The sequence below is a fragment of the Canis lupus genome, chromosome 9 (genome assembly GCF_003254725.2).
Source record: "Canis lupus dingo isolate Sandy chromosome 9, ASM325472v2, whole genome shotgun sequence".
Classification (NCBI taxonomy): domain Eukaryota; kingdom Metazoa; phylum Chordata; class Mammalia; order Carnivora; family Canidae; genus Canis; species Canis lupus.
Window position 1 is genome coordinate 38968717 of NC_064251.1, and position 16027 is coordinate 38984743.

Genomic DNA, 16027 nt, shown 5'->3' on the forward strand with positions numbered 1-16027 from the left:
TTAGATCCAGAAGATAGAGAGATTCCCCCCTAAAATCAATAAAAACCGCTCAATACCTCAACATTCAATAGTGAAACTTGCAAATTCCAAAGATAAAGAGAAGATCCTTAAAGCAGCAAGAGACAAGAAATCCATAACCTTTATGGGGAGAAGTACTAGAATAACAGCAGACCTCTCCACAGAGACCTGGCAGGCCAGAAAGGGCTGCCAAGATATATTCAGGGTCCTAAATGAGAAGAACATGCAGCCAAGAACTTTATCCAGCAAGGCTCTCATTCAGAATAGAAGGAGAGATAAAGAGCTTCCAAGGTAGGCAGAAACTGAAAGAATATGTGACCACCAAACCAGCTCTGCAAAAAAATATTAAGGGGGACCTGTAAAAGAAAGAGGAAGTCCAAGGAAACAATCCACAAAAACAGGAACTGAATAGGTATCATGATGACACTAAATTCATATCTTTCAATAGTAACTCTGAACGTGAATGGGCTTAATGACCCCATCAAGAGGTGCAAGGTTTCAGACTGGATTAAAAAAGCAAGACCCATCTATTTGCTGTTTACAAGAGACTCATTTTAGATATAAGGACACCTAGAGCCTTAAAATAAAAGGTTAGAGAACCATTTACCATCCAAATGGTCCTCAAAAGAAAGCAGGGGTAGCCATCCTTTTATCAGATAAATTAAAGTTTATCCCAAAGACTGTAGTAAGAGATGAAGAGGGACCTTATATCATACTTAAAGGATCTATCCAACAAGAGGACCTAACAATCATGAATATTTATGCCCCAAATGTGGGAGCCGCCAAGTATATCATCAATTAATAACCAAAGTTAAGACATACTTAGATAATAATATACTTATACTTGGTGTTTTGAATATAGTGCTTTCTACAATCGACAGGTCTTCTAAGCACAACATCTCCAAAGAAACAAGAGCTTTAAATGATATACTGGACCAGATGGATTTAACAGATATTTACAGAACTTTACATCCAAACGCAACTGAATACACATTCTTCTCAAGTACACATGGAACTTTCTCCAGAAAGTTTCTCCAGAATATACACCCACATACCAGGTCACAAATCAGGTCTTAACCTATACCAAAAGATTGGTTTTGTCCCCTGCATATTTTCAGACCATAATGCTTTGAAACTAGAACTAAATCACAAGAAGTAGTTTGGAAGGATTTAAAACACATGGAGGTTAAGGACCATCCTGCTAAAAGATGAAAGGGTCAACCAGAAAATTAGGGAAGAATTAAAAAGATTCATGGAAACTAATGAGAATGAAGATACACCGTTCAAAATCTTTGGGATACGGCAAAAGCAGTCCTGAGGGGGAAGTATATCGCAGTACAAAGCATCCATCCAAAAACAGGAAAGAAAAATATGAAAGCTAACCTTGCACCTAAAGGAGATGGAGAAAAAACAGCAAATAGATCCTACACCCAGCAGAAGAAGAGAATTAATAAAGATTCGAGCAGAACTCAATGAAATAGAGACCAGAAGAACTGTGGAACAGATTAACAAAACCGGGAGTTGGTTCTTTGAAAGAATTAATAAGATAGATAAACCATTAGCCAGCCTTATTAAAAAGAAGAGAGAAAAGACTCAAATTAATAAAATCATGAATGAGAAAGGAAAGATCACCACCAATACCAAGGAAATACAAATGATTTTCAAAACTTATTATGAGAAGCTATATACCAATAAATTAGGCAATCTAGAAGAAATGGACACATTTCCGGAAAACCACAAACTACCAAAACTGGAACAAGAAGAAACAGAAAGCCTGAACCAGGGAGGAAATTGAAGCAGTCATCAAAAACCTCCCAAGACACAAAAGTCCAGGGCCAGATGGCTTCCCAGGGGAATTCTATCAAACGTTTAAAGAAGAAACCATACCTATTCTACTAAAGCTGTTCAGAAAGATAGAAAGAGATGGAATACTTCCAAACTCGTTCTATGAGGCCAGCATCACCTTAATTCCAAAACCAGACAAAGATCCAACCTAAAAGGAGAATTATAGACCAATATCCCTGATGAACACAGATGCAAAAATTCTCAACAAGATACTAGCCAATAGGATCCAACAATACATTAAGAAGATTATTCACCATGACTAAGTGGAATTTATCCCCGGGATGCAAGGCTGGTTCAACACTCATAATGTTGATCTATCAATGTGATAGATCATATCAACCAGAGAAAACACAAGAACCATAGGATCCTCTCAATAGATGTAGAGAAAGCATTTGACAAAATACAGCATCCATTCCTGATCAAAACTCTTCAGAGTATAGGGATAGAGCATTTTAAAAGCCATCTATGAAAAGCCCACAGCAAATATCATTCTCAGTGGGGAAACCCTGGGAGCCTTTCCCCTAAGATCAGCAACACAACAGGGATGTCCACTCTCACCATTGCTATTCAAATAGTACTAGAAGTCCTAGCCTCAGCAATCAGGCAACAAAAAGAAATAAAGGCATTCAAATTGGCAAAGAAGAAGTAAAACTCTCCCTCTTTGCAGATGACGTGATACTGTACATAGAAAACCCAAAAGACTCCACCCCAAGATCGCTAGAACTCATACAGCAATTCGGCAGTGTGGCAGGATACAAAATCAATGCCCAGAAATCAGTGGCATGTCGATACACTAACAATGAGACTGAAGAAAGAGAAATTAAGGAGTGAAATCCATTTACAATTGCACCCAAAAGCATAAGATACTTAGGAATAAACCTAACCAAAGAAGTAAAGAATCTATACCCTAAACACTACAGAACATTTCTGAAAGAAATTGGGGGAGACACAAAGAGATGGAAAAATATTTCATGCTCATGGATTGGAAGAATTAATATTGTGAAAATGTCAATGCTACCCAGGGCAATTTACACATTTAACACAATCCCTATCAAAATACTATGGACTTTCTTCAGAGAGTTGGAACAAATCAACTTAAGATTTGTGTGGAATCAGAAAAGACCCCAAATAGCCAGGGGAATATTAAAAAAGAAAACCATAGCTGGGGGCATCACAATGCCAGATTTCAGGTTGTGCTACAAAGCTGTGGTCATCAAGACAATGTGGTACTGGCACAAAAACAGACACATAGATCACTGGAACAGAATAGAGAATCTGGACCCTCAACTTTATGGTCAACTAATGTTCGACAAAGCAGGAAAAACTACCCACTGGAAAAAAGACAGGCTCTTCAATAAATGGTGCTGGGAAAATTGGACAGCCACATGCAGAAGAATGAAACTAGACCATTCTCTTACACCATACACAAAGATAAACTCAAAATGGATGAAAGATCTAAATGTGAGACAAGAATCCATCAGAATCCTAGAGGAGAACACAGGCAACACCCTTTTTGAACTTGGCCACAGCAACTTCTGGCAAGATACATCCATGAAGGCAAGAGAAACAAAAGCAAAAATGAATTATTGGGACTTCATCAAGATAAGAAGCTTCTGCACAGCAAAAGAAACAGTCAACAAAACTAAAATACAACCTACAGAATGGGAGAAGATATTTGCAAATGACCTATCAGATAAAGCGCTAGTATCCATGATCTATAAAGAACTTATTAAGCTCAATAGCAAAGAAACAAACAATCCAATCATGAAATGGGCAAAACACATGAACAGAAATCTCACAGAGGAAGACATAGACATGGCCAACAAGCACATGAGAAAATGCTCTGCATCACTGGCCATCAGGGAAATACAAATCAAAACCACAATGAGATACCACCTCACACCAGTGAGAATGGTGAAAATTAACAAGACAGGAAACAACAAATGTTGGAGAGGATGTGGAGAAAGGGGAACCCTCTTGCACTGTTGGTGGGAATGTGAACTGGTGCAGCCACTCTGGAAAACTGTGTGGAGGTTCCTCAAAGAGTTAAAAATAGAACTGCCCTACGACCCAGAAATTGCACTGTTGGGGATTTACCCCAAAGACACAGATGCAGTGAAACACTGGAACACCTGCACCCCAATGTTTCTAGCAGCAGTGTCCACAATAGCCAAACTGAGAAGGAGCCTCAATGTCCATCGAAAGATGAATGGATAAAGATGTGGTCTATATATACAATGGAATATTACTCAGCCATTAGAAACGACAAATACCCACCATTTGCTTCGAGGTGGAGGGACCTGGAGGGTATTATGCTGGGTGAAATAAGTCAATTGGAAAAGGACAAACATTATATGGTCTCATTCATTTGTGGAATATAAAAATTAGTGAAAGGGAATAAAGGGAAAGGAGAGAAAATGAGTGAAAATATCAGTGAGGGTGACAAAACATGAGAGACACCTAACTCTGGGAAATGAACAAGGGGTAGTGGAAGGGGAAGTGGGTGGGGGGTTGGGGTGACTGGGTGACAGGCACTGAGGGGGGCACTTGGTGGGATGAGCACTGGGTGTTATTCTATATGTTGGCAAATTGAACTCCAATAAAAAAAATTTTTAAACAAGGTATGGTGTATATACATAATGGAATATTTATTCAGCCACAAAAAAGGGAATGAAATCTTGTCATCTGCAGCAACATGGACGGAGTTAGAGGGTATAATGCTAAGCAAAATAAGTCAGTCAAAGACAAATAGCATATAATTTGACTCATATGTGGAATTTAAGAAACAAACAAATGAACAAAAAAGGGAAGAAAAGAGAAGCCAAGAAACAGATTCTTAACTGTAGAGAACAAACAAATGGTCACCAGAGGGGAGGAGGGTAGGGGATGGGTGAAACAGGTGATGAGCACCGGGTCATGTATGGAAGTGATGAATTACTAAATCTACATTTGAAACTAATGTTGCATTGTGTGTTAACTAACTGGAATTTAAATAAAAACTTAAAAAATAAAATAAAATAACACGTGTTTATAAATCACCTACTACATGCTAGGCTCTCTGTGAATGGGCAAAGATAAATAACAGATGCTCCCTGCCCTGATGAATCCAGTCAAGGAAAAAAGATGTAAACAGCCTTCTAACCACAATGGCAAGCAAAATGGGCCAAGGGCCCCCAAGAAGAAGATGGTAAAGGCTACTGGACTGAGTCTGCAGAGGCAGATCTGTTCTGCACCCCAATCATCCTGCAAATATGAGCAAGTCCCTGGCCCTTCCTGAGCCCCAATTCCTCCTCAGTAAATGGCCAGTTCAGACTACTTTAAGGATAGCAATACATAGCCTGTGTGGTGCACCATAACAGCAACCATATGTGAGTCACAGCACTCCTTCTGAAGTGTGTGGACATGGCCCCAGAATGGTCTCCAACACACAACTCTGGTCTACCTCTAATTGGTGAAGCCTCCTAGCCATCCCTGAACAAGTCATTTTCTAGGTAGCCACCAAGCTTCTCTGTAACAAAAGTCAGAAACCAAGAGAAGGTCCCAGAGCGATCCACCTGAGCTCAGTAAGGGCTCAGGCTAAAGGCTTTGCAGAAAAGCCACACTAGGCAGGACACTTTCAGGGATAGCTTAGTGGAGGGTCCCATGTTTCTCCATGAGATAGTAGTTCCCAAGTCCCACAGACTTGGGAACCAGACTGCCTAGGTTTGAACCCTGATTCTACTTATCAACTGTCAAAGTTATTTATGCTCTCTGTGCCTGATTTAAAGATAAAATATTTGGGACAGTGGCTAGTGTGTAGAGCCATTATGTAATGAGCATCATGGCACTTCACCCCTGGGTATGGTGAGAGGCTGGTGATAAGCAGAACCTCCAGCTCCCAGGCTTAAATATTTAAGTGAGGAATTCCTAGCTTAGATTAGTAAGACTGGGCATGGGGAGCTCCAGTTCTCATCCTGTAATGATGAGAAACCAAATCCCCTCTTATCTCCAGACAAACAGATCCTGAACCTCCCCCACATGGCCTTGTTCCAGAGCTAGAACTGGAATTGGGCATAGGCCACATCTCAGCCTTGAGATCTTGCGCTAAGTGCACAACTGCACCCACAGGCCCTGTTCTATGGTCTACACCAAAGGAAGGGCTTATGTCAAAGGAGTTAAATTTATTCCCACTGGGGATAGAAGCCAATTTCCTCTGAAATCTTGGCTCTCCAGGCTTCCCTCGCTCCACCCTCAACAAACATGCAGGATATGAAATTGCTGAGGCATTACTATTCCTTACTTCCCTTTGTAATCTTAGTTTCCTTATTTTAAGAAAATATTTTGCCTTGATGATCATTTCTCAATACCTCCTCAGCCCAGGAGCCTCAGAAGCCCCTACGAGGCCAGCTCTCCATCTACAGCAGCTCCCCACCAGGAGGATAAAGCTCTCCCTCATCAGGAGGATGAAAGTCTCTGTGGCTACTATCTCCCTCTTCCTCCTCATCATCATCACCTGCACCCTGGAGTCCAAAACTGAATTATCCTCACGTGAGTGCAACACCTTATTTTCCTTCCAACCTAGCCCCTGTGGAGAAAGAAGCAGGAGTAAGCCTGCTGGGGATACAAGAAGGAGGGGCTCTAGAAGGAGATCTGGGGTCTTCTGAAACTGGTTTTGTCCTCTCCCTCTTAGACAGTCCCCCTTACCTCCAAGACCATGGAGTGAGGACCTGACTCTCCACTCCCTCAGTTCATCTCTCTCTGCTATTAAGAGCAGCCCACCCTACTTGGGGGATATTATCCCCAGGGAGAGAGAGGAGCAATTTGGGGGGACCCTCAAAGCCATTTGTCTGCTTGCCTCCCGAAATTAGGGCCATCTGCTTCCAGAGTCAACCCCACCCCATAAGTACAGCCTTGCTTAGGTGTGGGCTGAGGGGAACCACAACAATGGGTATCCCACCTCAGCTACCTTATTTCTTAGGATGAGCTGCCTTTACACACAACCAAAACTATGCCTCACCCTTCAATTTTACCTCATCTCCTTTCCAGAAATGGGGTGGAGGGGGGGAGGAGACAGAGAAGGTTATTGAAATAAAGCTGGTCTAACCTTAATGGGAATCTTTGACTTACCTGAGAGGGTGTTTGGAGCTCAGAGGAATAGGGTAGGGGTGGTCTCAGTGGATCACTTACTCCATTCTTTGGAGAGTGGGGATGCTACTTGGAATGGTACTAGGTAAAAGACCAGGCCTTTCCCTTCCCACCCAAGCATGGCAACCATGGAGGCCACTGCCAGGACACTCCTGGTTCTGTCCAGGTTGGCCATAAACCTTGCACACCTCCATCACTCCACTCCAGGACCGTGGTGCCTGCTTGTTTCTCCAGAGCCCTCAGTTGGAAACACCCTTCCTAATATCTCCATAAGTCAAGCTTGACTGAATGTGTGATTTCCACTGTTATTACCCTCTTGCACCTCCTATAAGAACCATGAAATTTTAGAATCAGAAAATAACTGGAAAGTTCAGTGATGTTTGATATTTTTTAGACCATGGAATCCTTCTTCAAGCGAAATCTCACTCAGAAACCTAATGTCTAAAACAGCTAGACAGACCAAAGGGGATATATCCCTAAAACTCTACTCCCAAATGCATCAGTACCTCTGAAATAGACCCCAATCCCCCACCGTTACTACCAAGGTTCCTAGGAAACTCAGCATAAAAACGACCAATCCAGCCCAACAGCCTCATTGACAGATGAGGACACTAACAGGGGAATAAAATTTCCATGGGCACAAAACTAGCAAAGGTGAGGGGAGGTTGGGATCTGGTGTCCAGACTCCTGGTCCTTGAGCCTTGGTGTCCGCTTCCTTCCTTCTTTGCAGGACAGGGGTTCAATGGGGACACAGGCAGAACAGGCAGGTTGGGAGTGGCTGGGTCTGCCACTCCCAACTGGCATATGTCCCTGTCCCCCCCCCCCTGGGATTTCTTCCAAATATTCCTCCTCAGTGGAACATCTGTGCAAGCCTGTCCCACAGGGGTGGTGTCTATTCATTGAGAAGGTTTGGGTTTCACTAATCTTTAATCCAGAGTTGAAGATCATCAGCAAGTCTTTCTGGGAGAAGTTGAAGAACAGTTGCTGATGCAGGAGGAGGGAAAGAGGTGCCAAATAACTGAGTCTCTGCACAATACTATCTCAGGATTGAGGCCACCTCTTCTTCCATCCTACTTCCACCTCTGCAGTGCAGAAACAGCCAGCAGGTATGACCTTTAACAAAGAGTCCAGTCTCAGCTTCCTCCCTTTCTCTTTAGGAGGACCTTACCATCCAGCTGAGTGCTGCTTCAGGTACATTACCCGAGCAATCCCACGTCACCGGATCACAGATTATTTTGAGACCAGCAGCCAGTGCTCCAGGGCTGGAATTATGTAGGTGGCACCCACATACCATACTGGGGGACAAGGAGCCCGCAAGGCCTGGGGGGGTGGTAGGGAGGACCCAGAATGGGGACTCCACAGAGCACCTCTCGTTGCAACAGGTGGCAGAGGGACATCCTGGGGGCGTTCTGGCCTGGCTGAGCCTGCCGGGAGCCAGGAGGAAGCTGACCCCATGAATGGAGAATTATCAGTGGAGGGGAAGAGAAATAAGGAGGGCACTTCCAGGGGTGGGGGTGGGGGCATAGAGACTAGGTGGGTTCAGGGGATCTGGGGAGCTGGAGAGCATTTGTAAGAGAGGAGACTGGTCTTGAGCTGCCTCTAGCAAAGGAAGGAGAAATAGCCTGGGTGGATGAGGAACTGGCTTGGGAGGGCTGACGGGTCTCTCTTCCTGGCTGCTGGATGTCTCAGTTGGTAACCCTTCTCCCTTTTGTCCCACAGCTTCATCACCAAAAATGGCCATTCCATATGTGCCAACCCCAGTGATGACTGGGTCCAGGACTACATCAAGGACTTGAGGAGAAATGAGTGACCCAGATGTAGTGGAGGAGGGAGCAGCCAGCCATCTTAAAGGGAAGAGGCCACAGCTCCCCTCTTAGCTGCAGCCCTCAGCCCCAGTCACCTCTTGGGAGCTGCCTTGCCTTGAATTAAAGACCTTGAATTTCATGCCCTCCCTGCCTATGCTCATTTCTACAGAATCTACTCATTGGAGCCCAGCCGGGGTGGTACCCTTGGCATCAGCCTTCGCTCCACAGAAGTGTGGTCAGCTGCAGGTGCAAAGAACAGATCAGGCCTGTGATGGGAGTGGTGGGAACCTGTGGCCACATTTACACTATCATCATTGTGATAACAGATACCATTGTCAGCGCTTTCTACTTTCCAAGCAGTCTGCTAAGTAGTCTGCTAAGCAGCCTATGTGCATTATCTTATATGAGCTACACAAGTGTAACACTAAGAGTTATCACCTGATTTTGCAGGTTAATTTTCATAAAGCCTTCTTCATAGCAGCCAAACTTCAAAGTCCTTTGTTCTGTGCTGCTCCCAAGGCCTTTGTTTCCAGCCATCTGGGATTAAGAATGATTTGTGGACATATTTTATCCAACCTTTCCCTATGCTTATATACATCAGGTTGTACTATATTGTTATACTCATTTTTGTATCCTCCACAAGGCCTAACAGAAAACCTGGCCTCTACCGGGTGATCAGGAAATGGATGGATGGATGGATGGATGGATGGATGGATGGATGGATGGAATTAGGCAGGAATCAAGAGGAGGCTATGCTCCATGAATAACACCTAGCTGCTCCCAAAGGCTCCCAAACCCATCTTCAGGATTCAAGGAAGAGCTCTGCGTCCTCAGAGTAAGAACATCCCCAGTGTAGGCACTGTGGCTATCCTTCCCAGTCCACCAGCCTTCCAAGACCAGGGCCAAGAGGAGGCTTGTATGCTAAACGTATAACCAGGCTTCTTCAGACCTCCTTGCCTCCAAGGGAGTCCCTTAAACAGCAGCCAAGGGAGTACCCCACATACATACCCTTCCTACCCTCATAAAAAGCCATAGCTTCACCAGCACTAACTGCCTTGAACCCAGCAGGACTAAATGCATTATATAACTTTTCTCTATTTATAAGCAGCCATGCCAAACAGCAAGCCCCATCAGGATCTCCACCTGCCCTCGCCTCCCTCTACTCTCATTTACTGAAACACTTCCCTCTGTGCCTCTAAAGTTCACAGTCCATCGATGGCAAAACTCCCCGTATCTTCCATCTATTCTCTGAGCTTTGCCTTCAACGGGTTCCTCAGGCAGTCTGGAGAGAGAAGATACTGAGGGACAGGTCAGCCCTAGTCAAGGCTGGGCACAGAAGCCGGAACTCTGGGACACAGAAGCAAGTTGTCAGGTGCATGAGGGTGGAGCACCCTCTGCTGGACATAATTGGCACAGTGGCAGTTTGGATAAACCCATATCACAGGTACACAGGAGGAATGGCCAAATAGACCTTAAACTGGTTTGGAGTCCAAGGTCCAAACAGATTTTAAAAAAACAACAAACAAACAAAAAAAAAGCCAAACACCTCAGCAATAAATGAGGACCCAAGGATCGGCACATTGTTTTTCTCGTTGTATTAGTAACATAATCTGTGAGAGGAAAAATGTGAGCTCAGTCGTGTCCTTAGACTGGGGGTGGAGGGGGGGGACACCCTTTTCAGAGGCCTAAACCCTACCCCTTGCCCCAGACTGTGCACTCTCTAATCCTGCCTTATGTTCACCCTCCCAAAGACCGATCACCTTGGGCACTGGGAGAGAGGTTCCACCCGCCCTCCTCCCCCAAGATAGAGATGGTGGCAGGTAAGATGGTGAAATCATATGGATCCAGTTTTCAGAACTGCCTGCCTCCTACCTGTGTGACCTAGGAGAATGTCTTTAACCTCCCTGAGTCTCAGTAGCCTCATTTATAAAACAGTAATAATCTCTGCCTCACTACTGCGAGGATTAAGTAAAATAGGGCATATACAAGGTAGACAACACAGCACACACACACACCGCATGTTCCCTTTCTCTACTCTCCTTCTCCTGAACTTAAATACTTATTAATCAGCTGTACCAGGCCCCGCCCACCCTTTCAGCAAACACTGAGGGAGGCACCTCCTCTCTCCCCCACTGGCTCTGAAATGCTCAGAGTCCAGAGAGCTGTGAAGTCAGAGTGGATGACCAGCCTTGCCTGGAAGCTGAAGGGCCCCCCTGAGAGAATGAAGTTCTCCATGACTGCCTTCTTGCTCCTCATCTTCATCCTCATCCTCACCACTCCTGCTTTGCATGGCCAGTCAAGTGAGTCCACCTGTCCCTGTAGGGCAGGAATGAGAAAGGGGTACAGGGCAGCTAGCAGCGAGGTGATGCCAAGAGCCCTGTCAAGTCTCAGTCATCAGCCACAGGGCCTCTCCCCTCCAGCAGCACACCTGCTGTCCTCAAACTCTCCCCTTTGCAAGCAGAGCTGGGCTGGGGTCCAGATCCCTTCTGGGATCATCAGGCAGTTCCAGGAAGCTGGGTCAAGGACACGTGAGGAGTCTCAAGGATGAAGAACAGGAATAGTCACTGGTTAGGAGGAGCTAAGAAAGTAACAGAAGAGACAATAATAAACGTGAGCAATGAAAGGAGAGCAAGACAGGTGGAGGAGAAGAGCTGCAGTTGCTCTGGGAGAGCAAGATAAACGACATTGGGGAGGCAGCTAGACCCAGGAGTGGGGACTCTGAACATAGACACCCCTTCCTTGTAGTGTCTGGCACAGATCGTTGGAACTATCATGGCAGCCAAAAGAAGGCCCAATGGGATGCCCAGGTGTGCAGTGTGAGGATTTCATGGGCTCTATCCCCATTCCTCAGCCTGGATCTAAGCAAAGTCTATAGAAAAGAGGAAAGGGATTGAAAGATTTTGGAGACACAGGACACCTGGGACCTGTGGAGAACGAGATTTTGCCCATTCCCTATCTTTGTCTCGACCACCATTTATGAAAAGGACCACATACCCATCTCCAAGTGCTCTAGCCCTTCTTTTCTCTCTAAGGCTACCCCAGGCAAGTGGTCTGGCAAGACTCTGCTTGTATAAAGTCTCAGGGGAGCAAGGGTCGCACCCAAAACATAATCTGGCCACACGCTCTCAAGATGCCCCTGAACTTTGTAAACTTGGCTGACTACCAAGGTCATGGGTATCACTGTGTACAGAGCTGCATCTGGTGGGTGGCAGGAGGTAACAATGCCCTTAGGGAAGGTCAAACATACCACTGCAATGGGCTCAGTCTTCAAAAAAGACAAAATGGCCCACCCAAAGCATGATTCAGCCAAATGGTACTCTTAAGATATTCCAATCTTGGCCACCAGCTGGAAGCAAGGGGTCAGACTGCAAAGGGTTTGCACTCTGCAATTTTGGAGACTGGGGGAGGTGTCTGCCTGCCCTCTTGTGTGATATCCCCAACTCCCCAACTGATAAGTAATCAGGGGAGCTCAAGGAAAACACAGTGCTAAGAACCAATTGAGGCCAGCATTCTGTCAACATCAAAGAGGGAGGGAATGTGGCATTTCCAGGCAAGAAGAATGATCATTACTACCATCTGCTCTTAATTACAACAAGCACCGACTGAGCCGTTCTATGTGCCAGGCTCTGTATTAAGGGCTTTACAGCATTTTCTCAACTAACCCTCACTATGATCCTAGGACATAAGCATCTTTTTATTCCCATTTCATAGATGAGGAAACCTAGAGAAATTTTTAAAATTTGCCCATTATTCAAATCATTTAGTCAAGATTCCTATTCAAGATGTCTGACCTGAATCCTAAATTAAAACACTTTTCTTTCTGCCTAAATTCTCTGGCTCATTGCTCACTCACCCACCTCCCTGACCTCAGCCCCTCTAATGCCTCTAGGATAGAGTCCACACTTCCCCCTCACAACTCAGAAGGTATGCTTGTCCTCCCCACCCTCTCCAATTTCATTTCCTTTTTTTAAAGATTATTTATTGATTTGATAGAGCACAAACCTGGGGGGCAGGGAGCAGAGGGAAGAGAAGCAGACTACCTACTGAACAGGGAACCCAACGATGTGGGGTACAATCCCAGGACCCTGGGATCACAACCTGGGCTGAAGGCAGACACTTAACTGACTGAGCCATCCAGATACCCTAATTTCATCTTTCTTACCTCCTTCTTACATTGCATTCCAGCCATCCTGCAACCACTCAGCACTTCCCACACACACACAGCTTCTCCCGCCTTCAGGCCTTCATACCTTTCTTTCTTCTAGACCCTACAACCCCTTTGTCTTAATCCTGCTCAGCCTTCAAGAATCAAGTCATGCACAGTGTGCTAGAGGACTTCTTCCCCAGCCACCCAGGCTGGGTTAGCTGTCCCTAATTCTGTTTCCAAAGCACATTGTGCCAAATCCTATTCTATCCCAGGCCACATTCTACTGTCATATTTATCTTTTCACTTTCCCTTTTCACCCTGACTAGACTGGGGGATACTCAAGAGTAGGAACTATGTCTTCCTCAGTTTTTGCTCCCTTAGAGCTTGGCACGTAACAGGGGCCCAATACATGTTTACCAAACCAAACCCTGGTTCGCCAGAAAATGTAAAAAACCGAGTCATTTGCATTTGATGAAACTCAGTTCAGAGGCTGGAGATTCTACATGTACATCCTCCCCCATTTTTCTCACTTTCTCCATTACCCATCAGTCCCTGCTAACAGATGGCTTTGCCATCAGAGGCGTGGAATGCAATAAATGGGAGATAAAGGTAGGCAATTATGGGCTCCCTCTATGCCTACTTGACTCAGTTTTCAATGTGATTCCCTCAGAAATTCCTGAATCGCTTAACAACTCTCCCACCTGCTGCCTGAGGCATCATGAGAAAGTTTTGCCAAAGAAACTGGTGGCGGGATACAGAAAGGCCCTCAACTGCTACCTGCCGGCAATCATGTAAGCATTCCCTGCAGATGCTTCTGTGGAAGGGGAAGGGGAACCTAGAGCGGGAATGAGGTGCATAGAACTAAGTGTCTCCATGACAGAAGAAGGGGAGTCATGATCAAGGACTTGGGCTTTGAATCTCATAGGGCAAGCCTGGGTTTAATTCTTGATTCTGCCACTTAGAGTTGTGTGGCCCAATAAATGGCAGCGATAATGAAACCCACGCCTGAGTGTCTTGGCTGAGCGGGAAACAGGCTAAAACAGGGATGATGAGGTCTAGAACCCAGACAGGGAGGCCTTCTGAGGGAATTCAGGTCAGAGAGGCCCAGGGAGGCAGTAATGAGCTGAGCCCCATGCAAGCTAGGAATGGGGGAGTGCAGACTGGACGCCTACCCCACTCCATGACCGCTGATAGTCTAACTCTGCCTCCACAGCTTTGTCACCAAAAAGAACCGAGACATCTGCTCCAACCCTCAAGACAAATGGGTCCAAGAGTACATCAAGGATCCCAAAATACCTTTGCTGCCTCCCAGAAACATGGCCAGGGCTAAAAGCATTAGGTCATAGGAAGGCCACACCACAGCTCTCCATGACCATCAGGCCTTGGTGGGAGTCCACATCCGGGAAAGAAAGGTGCAGCCCAAACGAACTAAGGGTGGTGGAAGGGGAGGTGGGCGGGGGGTGGGGGTGACTGGGTGATGGGCACTGAGGTGGGCACTTGACGGGATGAGCACTGGGTGTTATTCTATATGTTGGCAAATTGAACACCAATAAAAATAAATTTATAAAAAATTAAAAAAAATGTTAAAAAGAAAAATCCTTTAATTTAAAAGAAAAAGGAGGAAGGAAGGAAGGAAGGAAGGAAGGAAGGAAGGAAGGAAGGAAGGAAGGAAGGAAGGAAGGAAGGAAGAAAGAAAGAAAGAAAGAAAGAAAGAAAGAAAGAAAGAAAGAAAGAAAGAAAGAAAGAAAGAAAGGTGCAGCCCTGTGAAAATGCAGGTGGCCGTGTGGTCAGAATGACAGTGGCAATCAGAGAAGCTAGCCAGTGATTCAAAAAGTAATTAAAGGGATCCCTGGGTGGTGCAGCGGTTTGGCGCCTGCCTTTGGCCCAGGGCGCGATCCTGGAGATCCAGGATCGAATCCCACGTCGGGCTCCGGGTGCATGGAGCCTGCTTCTCCCTCTGCCTGTGTCTCAGCCTCTCTCTCTCTCTGTGTGACTATCATAATAAATAAAAATTTAAAAAAAAAAAAAAGTAATTAAAAACATTTCAAACATGTTCTGTCTCTGGAGGAAATGCCACAGTTAAGGGAGAAGGGGATAAATACGTTCTTAATACACAGAAAAACATATTTCACATCCTTCTCGCTCTGCTTTCAGCCTCACCTCTCACCCACACACCAGCCATCCTAGATAATTATGTTCGGCTTCCAACCAGCCAGAACATCTCTGGCCTCTGACTCATTAAAATCCCCACGGAACTCTTGACTTTTCCTGTCCATCCTTATCCCTTTACTAGATCTCTTCTTCTTTTAAAACATAGGGTTTACTTTTCTTTTTTCTTTTTTTTTAAGCAGGCCAAAGTGGGCATATTCACATGCTAATAGTTTTTGTCCTTGTTGTAGAGGTTTTGCTAGATCCCCCCCATATGTGGTCTTCCCCCAGCAGTGCCGACACAAAAGAGAAGTAGGGACCTCTGTTCCCACGCTGAGCTACTGACATGTCTTACACAGCATAATGTCTCTAGACTTTTTTTTTTAAGATTTTATTTATTTATTCATGAGAGACACAGAGAGAGAGAGAGAGGCAGAGACACAGGCAGAGGGACAAGCAGGTTCCATGCAGGGAGCCTGATGTGGGACTGGATCCTGGGACTCTGGGATCACGCCCTGGGCTGAAAGTGGTGCTAAATCACTGAGCCACCAGGGCTGCCCCATGTCTCTAGACTTTACTCATGTTGCAGCATACACACTTCAGGCTTCATTCCCTTGAGGCTGAATAACATTTCATCCTGTATATATGCCACATTTTGTTTACCCATTCATGCTTTGGTGGACTTCTCAGTATCCATACCCCTTTCCTTTACATTAGCCAGAGTTAGTGGATCTTGGTTTCTGTTACTTGTGCTAAAAGCACTTTAACTTGGTCAGTGGCCCATTAACCACCAGCCAGGGTCTCAGAGGCAGGTAAGGATCTGAGGCTCTGGCCCACATGCTTCCTGCCCGTTGTCCCTCCCCAGGGGGCCAGTGCTGCTTACTTGAGAACTTCCTGGACTGGGAGTTCCTGCTCCTTGATCCAGGAGTTCCTCTCCACC

The 16027-nt window shown here is 45.4% G+C and overlaps 2 protein-coding genes across 2 annotated transcripts; both read left to right on the forward strand.

Annotated features, from left to right (window-relative positions):
* The first annotated feature begins 6166 nt into the window (after positions 1–6166).
* On the forward strand, positions 6167–8931 carry CCL14 (C-C motif chemokine ligand 14). The gene is made up of 3 exons (XM_025441468.3): positions 6167–6390; positions 8145–8259; positions 8707–8931. The coding sequence occupies exons 1-3, from the start codon at positions 6192–6194 to the stop codon at positions 8795–8797; spliced, it is 405 nt and encodes a 134-aa protein (XP_025297253.1). The 5' UTR covers positions 6167–6191; the 3' UTR covers positions 8798–8931.
* Positions 8932–10914: 1983 nt separating this feature from the next.
* Positions 10915–14399, forward strand: CCL16 (C-C motif chemokine ligand 16). The gene is made up of 3 exons (XM_025441479.3): positions 10915–11092; positions 13610–13730; positions 14153–14399. The coding sequence occupies exons 1-3, from the start codon at positions 10936–10938 to the stop codon at positions 14283–14285; spliced, it is 411 nt and encodes a 136-aa protein (XP_025297264.1). The 5' UTR covers positions 10915–10935; the 3' UTR covers positions 14286–14399.
* The last annotated feature ends 1628 nt before the right edge of the window (positions 14400–16027 follow it).

Bases quoted from the DNA above. Each gene is read 5' to 3' on its own strand.
- CCL14 (XM_025441468.3), top strand. From the start codon at position 6,192: ATGATCATTTCTCAATACCTCCTCAGCCCAGGAGCCTCAGAAGCCCCT. The intron at 6,391-8,144 runs GTGAGTGCAACA...CTTTCTCTTTAG, and splicing joins CAAAACTGAATTATCCTCAC to GAGGACCTTACCATCCAGCT. The intron at 8,260-8,706 runs GTAGGTGGCACC...TTTGTCCCACAG, and splicing joins TGCTCCAGGGCTGGAATTAT to CTTCATCACCAAAAATGGCC.
- CCL16 (XM_025441479.3), top strand. From the start codon at position 10,936: ATGCTCAGAGTCCAGAGAGCTGTGAAGTCAGAGTGGATGACCAGCCTT. The intron at 11,093-13,609 runs GTGAGTCCACCT...TGATTCCCTCAG, and splicing joins TGCTTTGCATGGCCAGTCAA to AAATTCCTGAATCGCTTAAC. The intron at 13,731-14,152 runs GTAAGCATTCCC...CTGCCTCCACAG, and splicing joins TGCTACCTGCCGGCAATCAT to CTTTGTCACCAAAAAGAACC.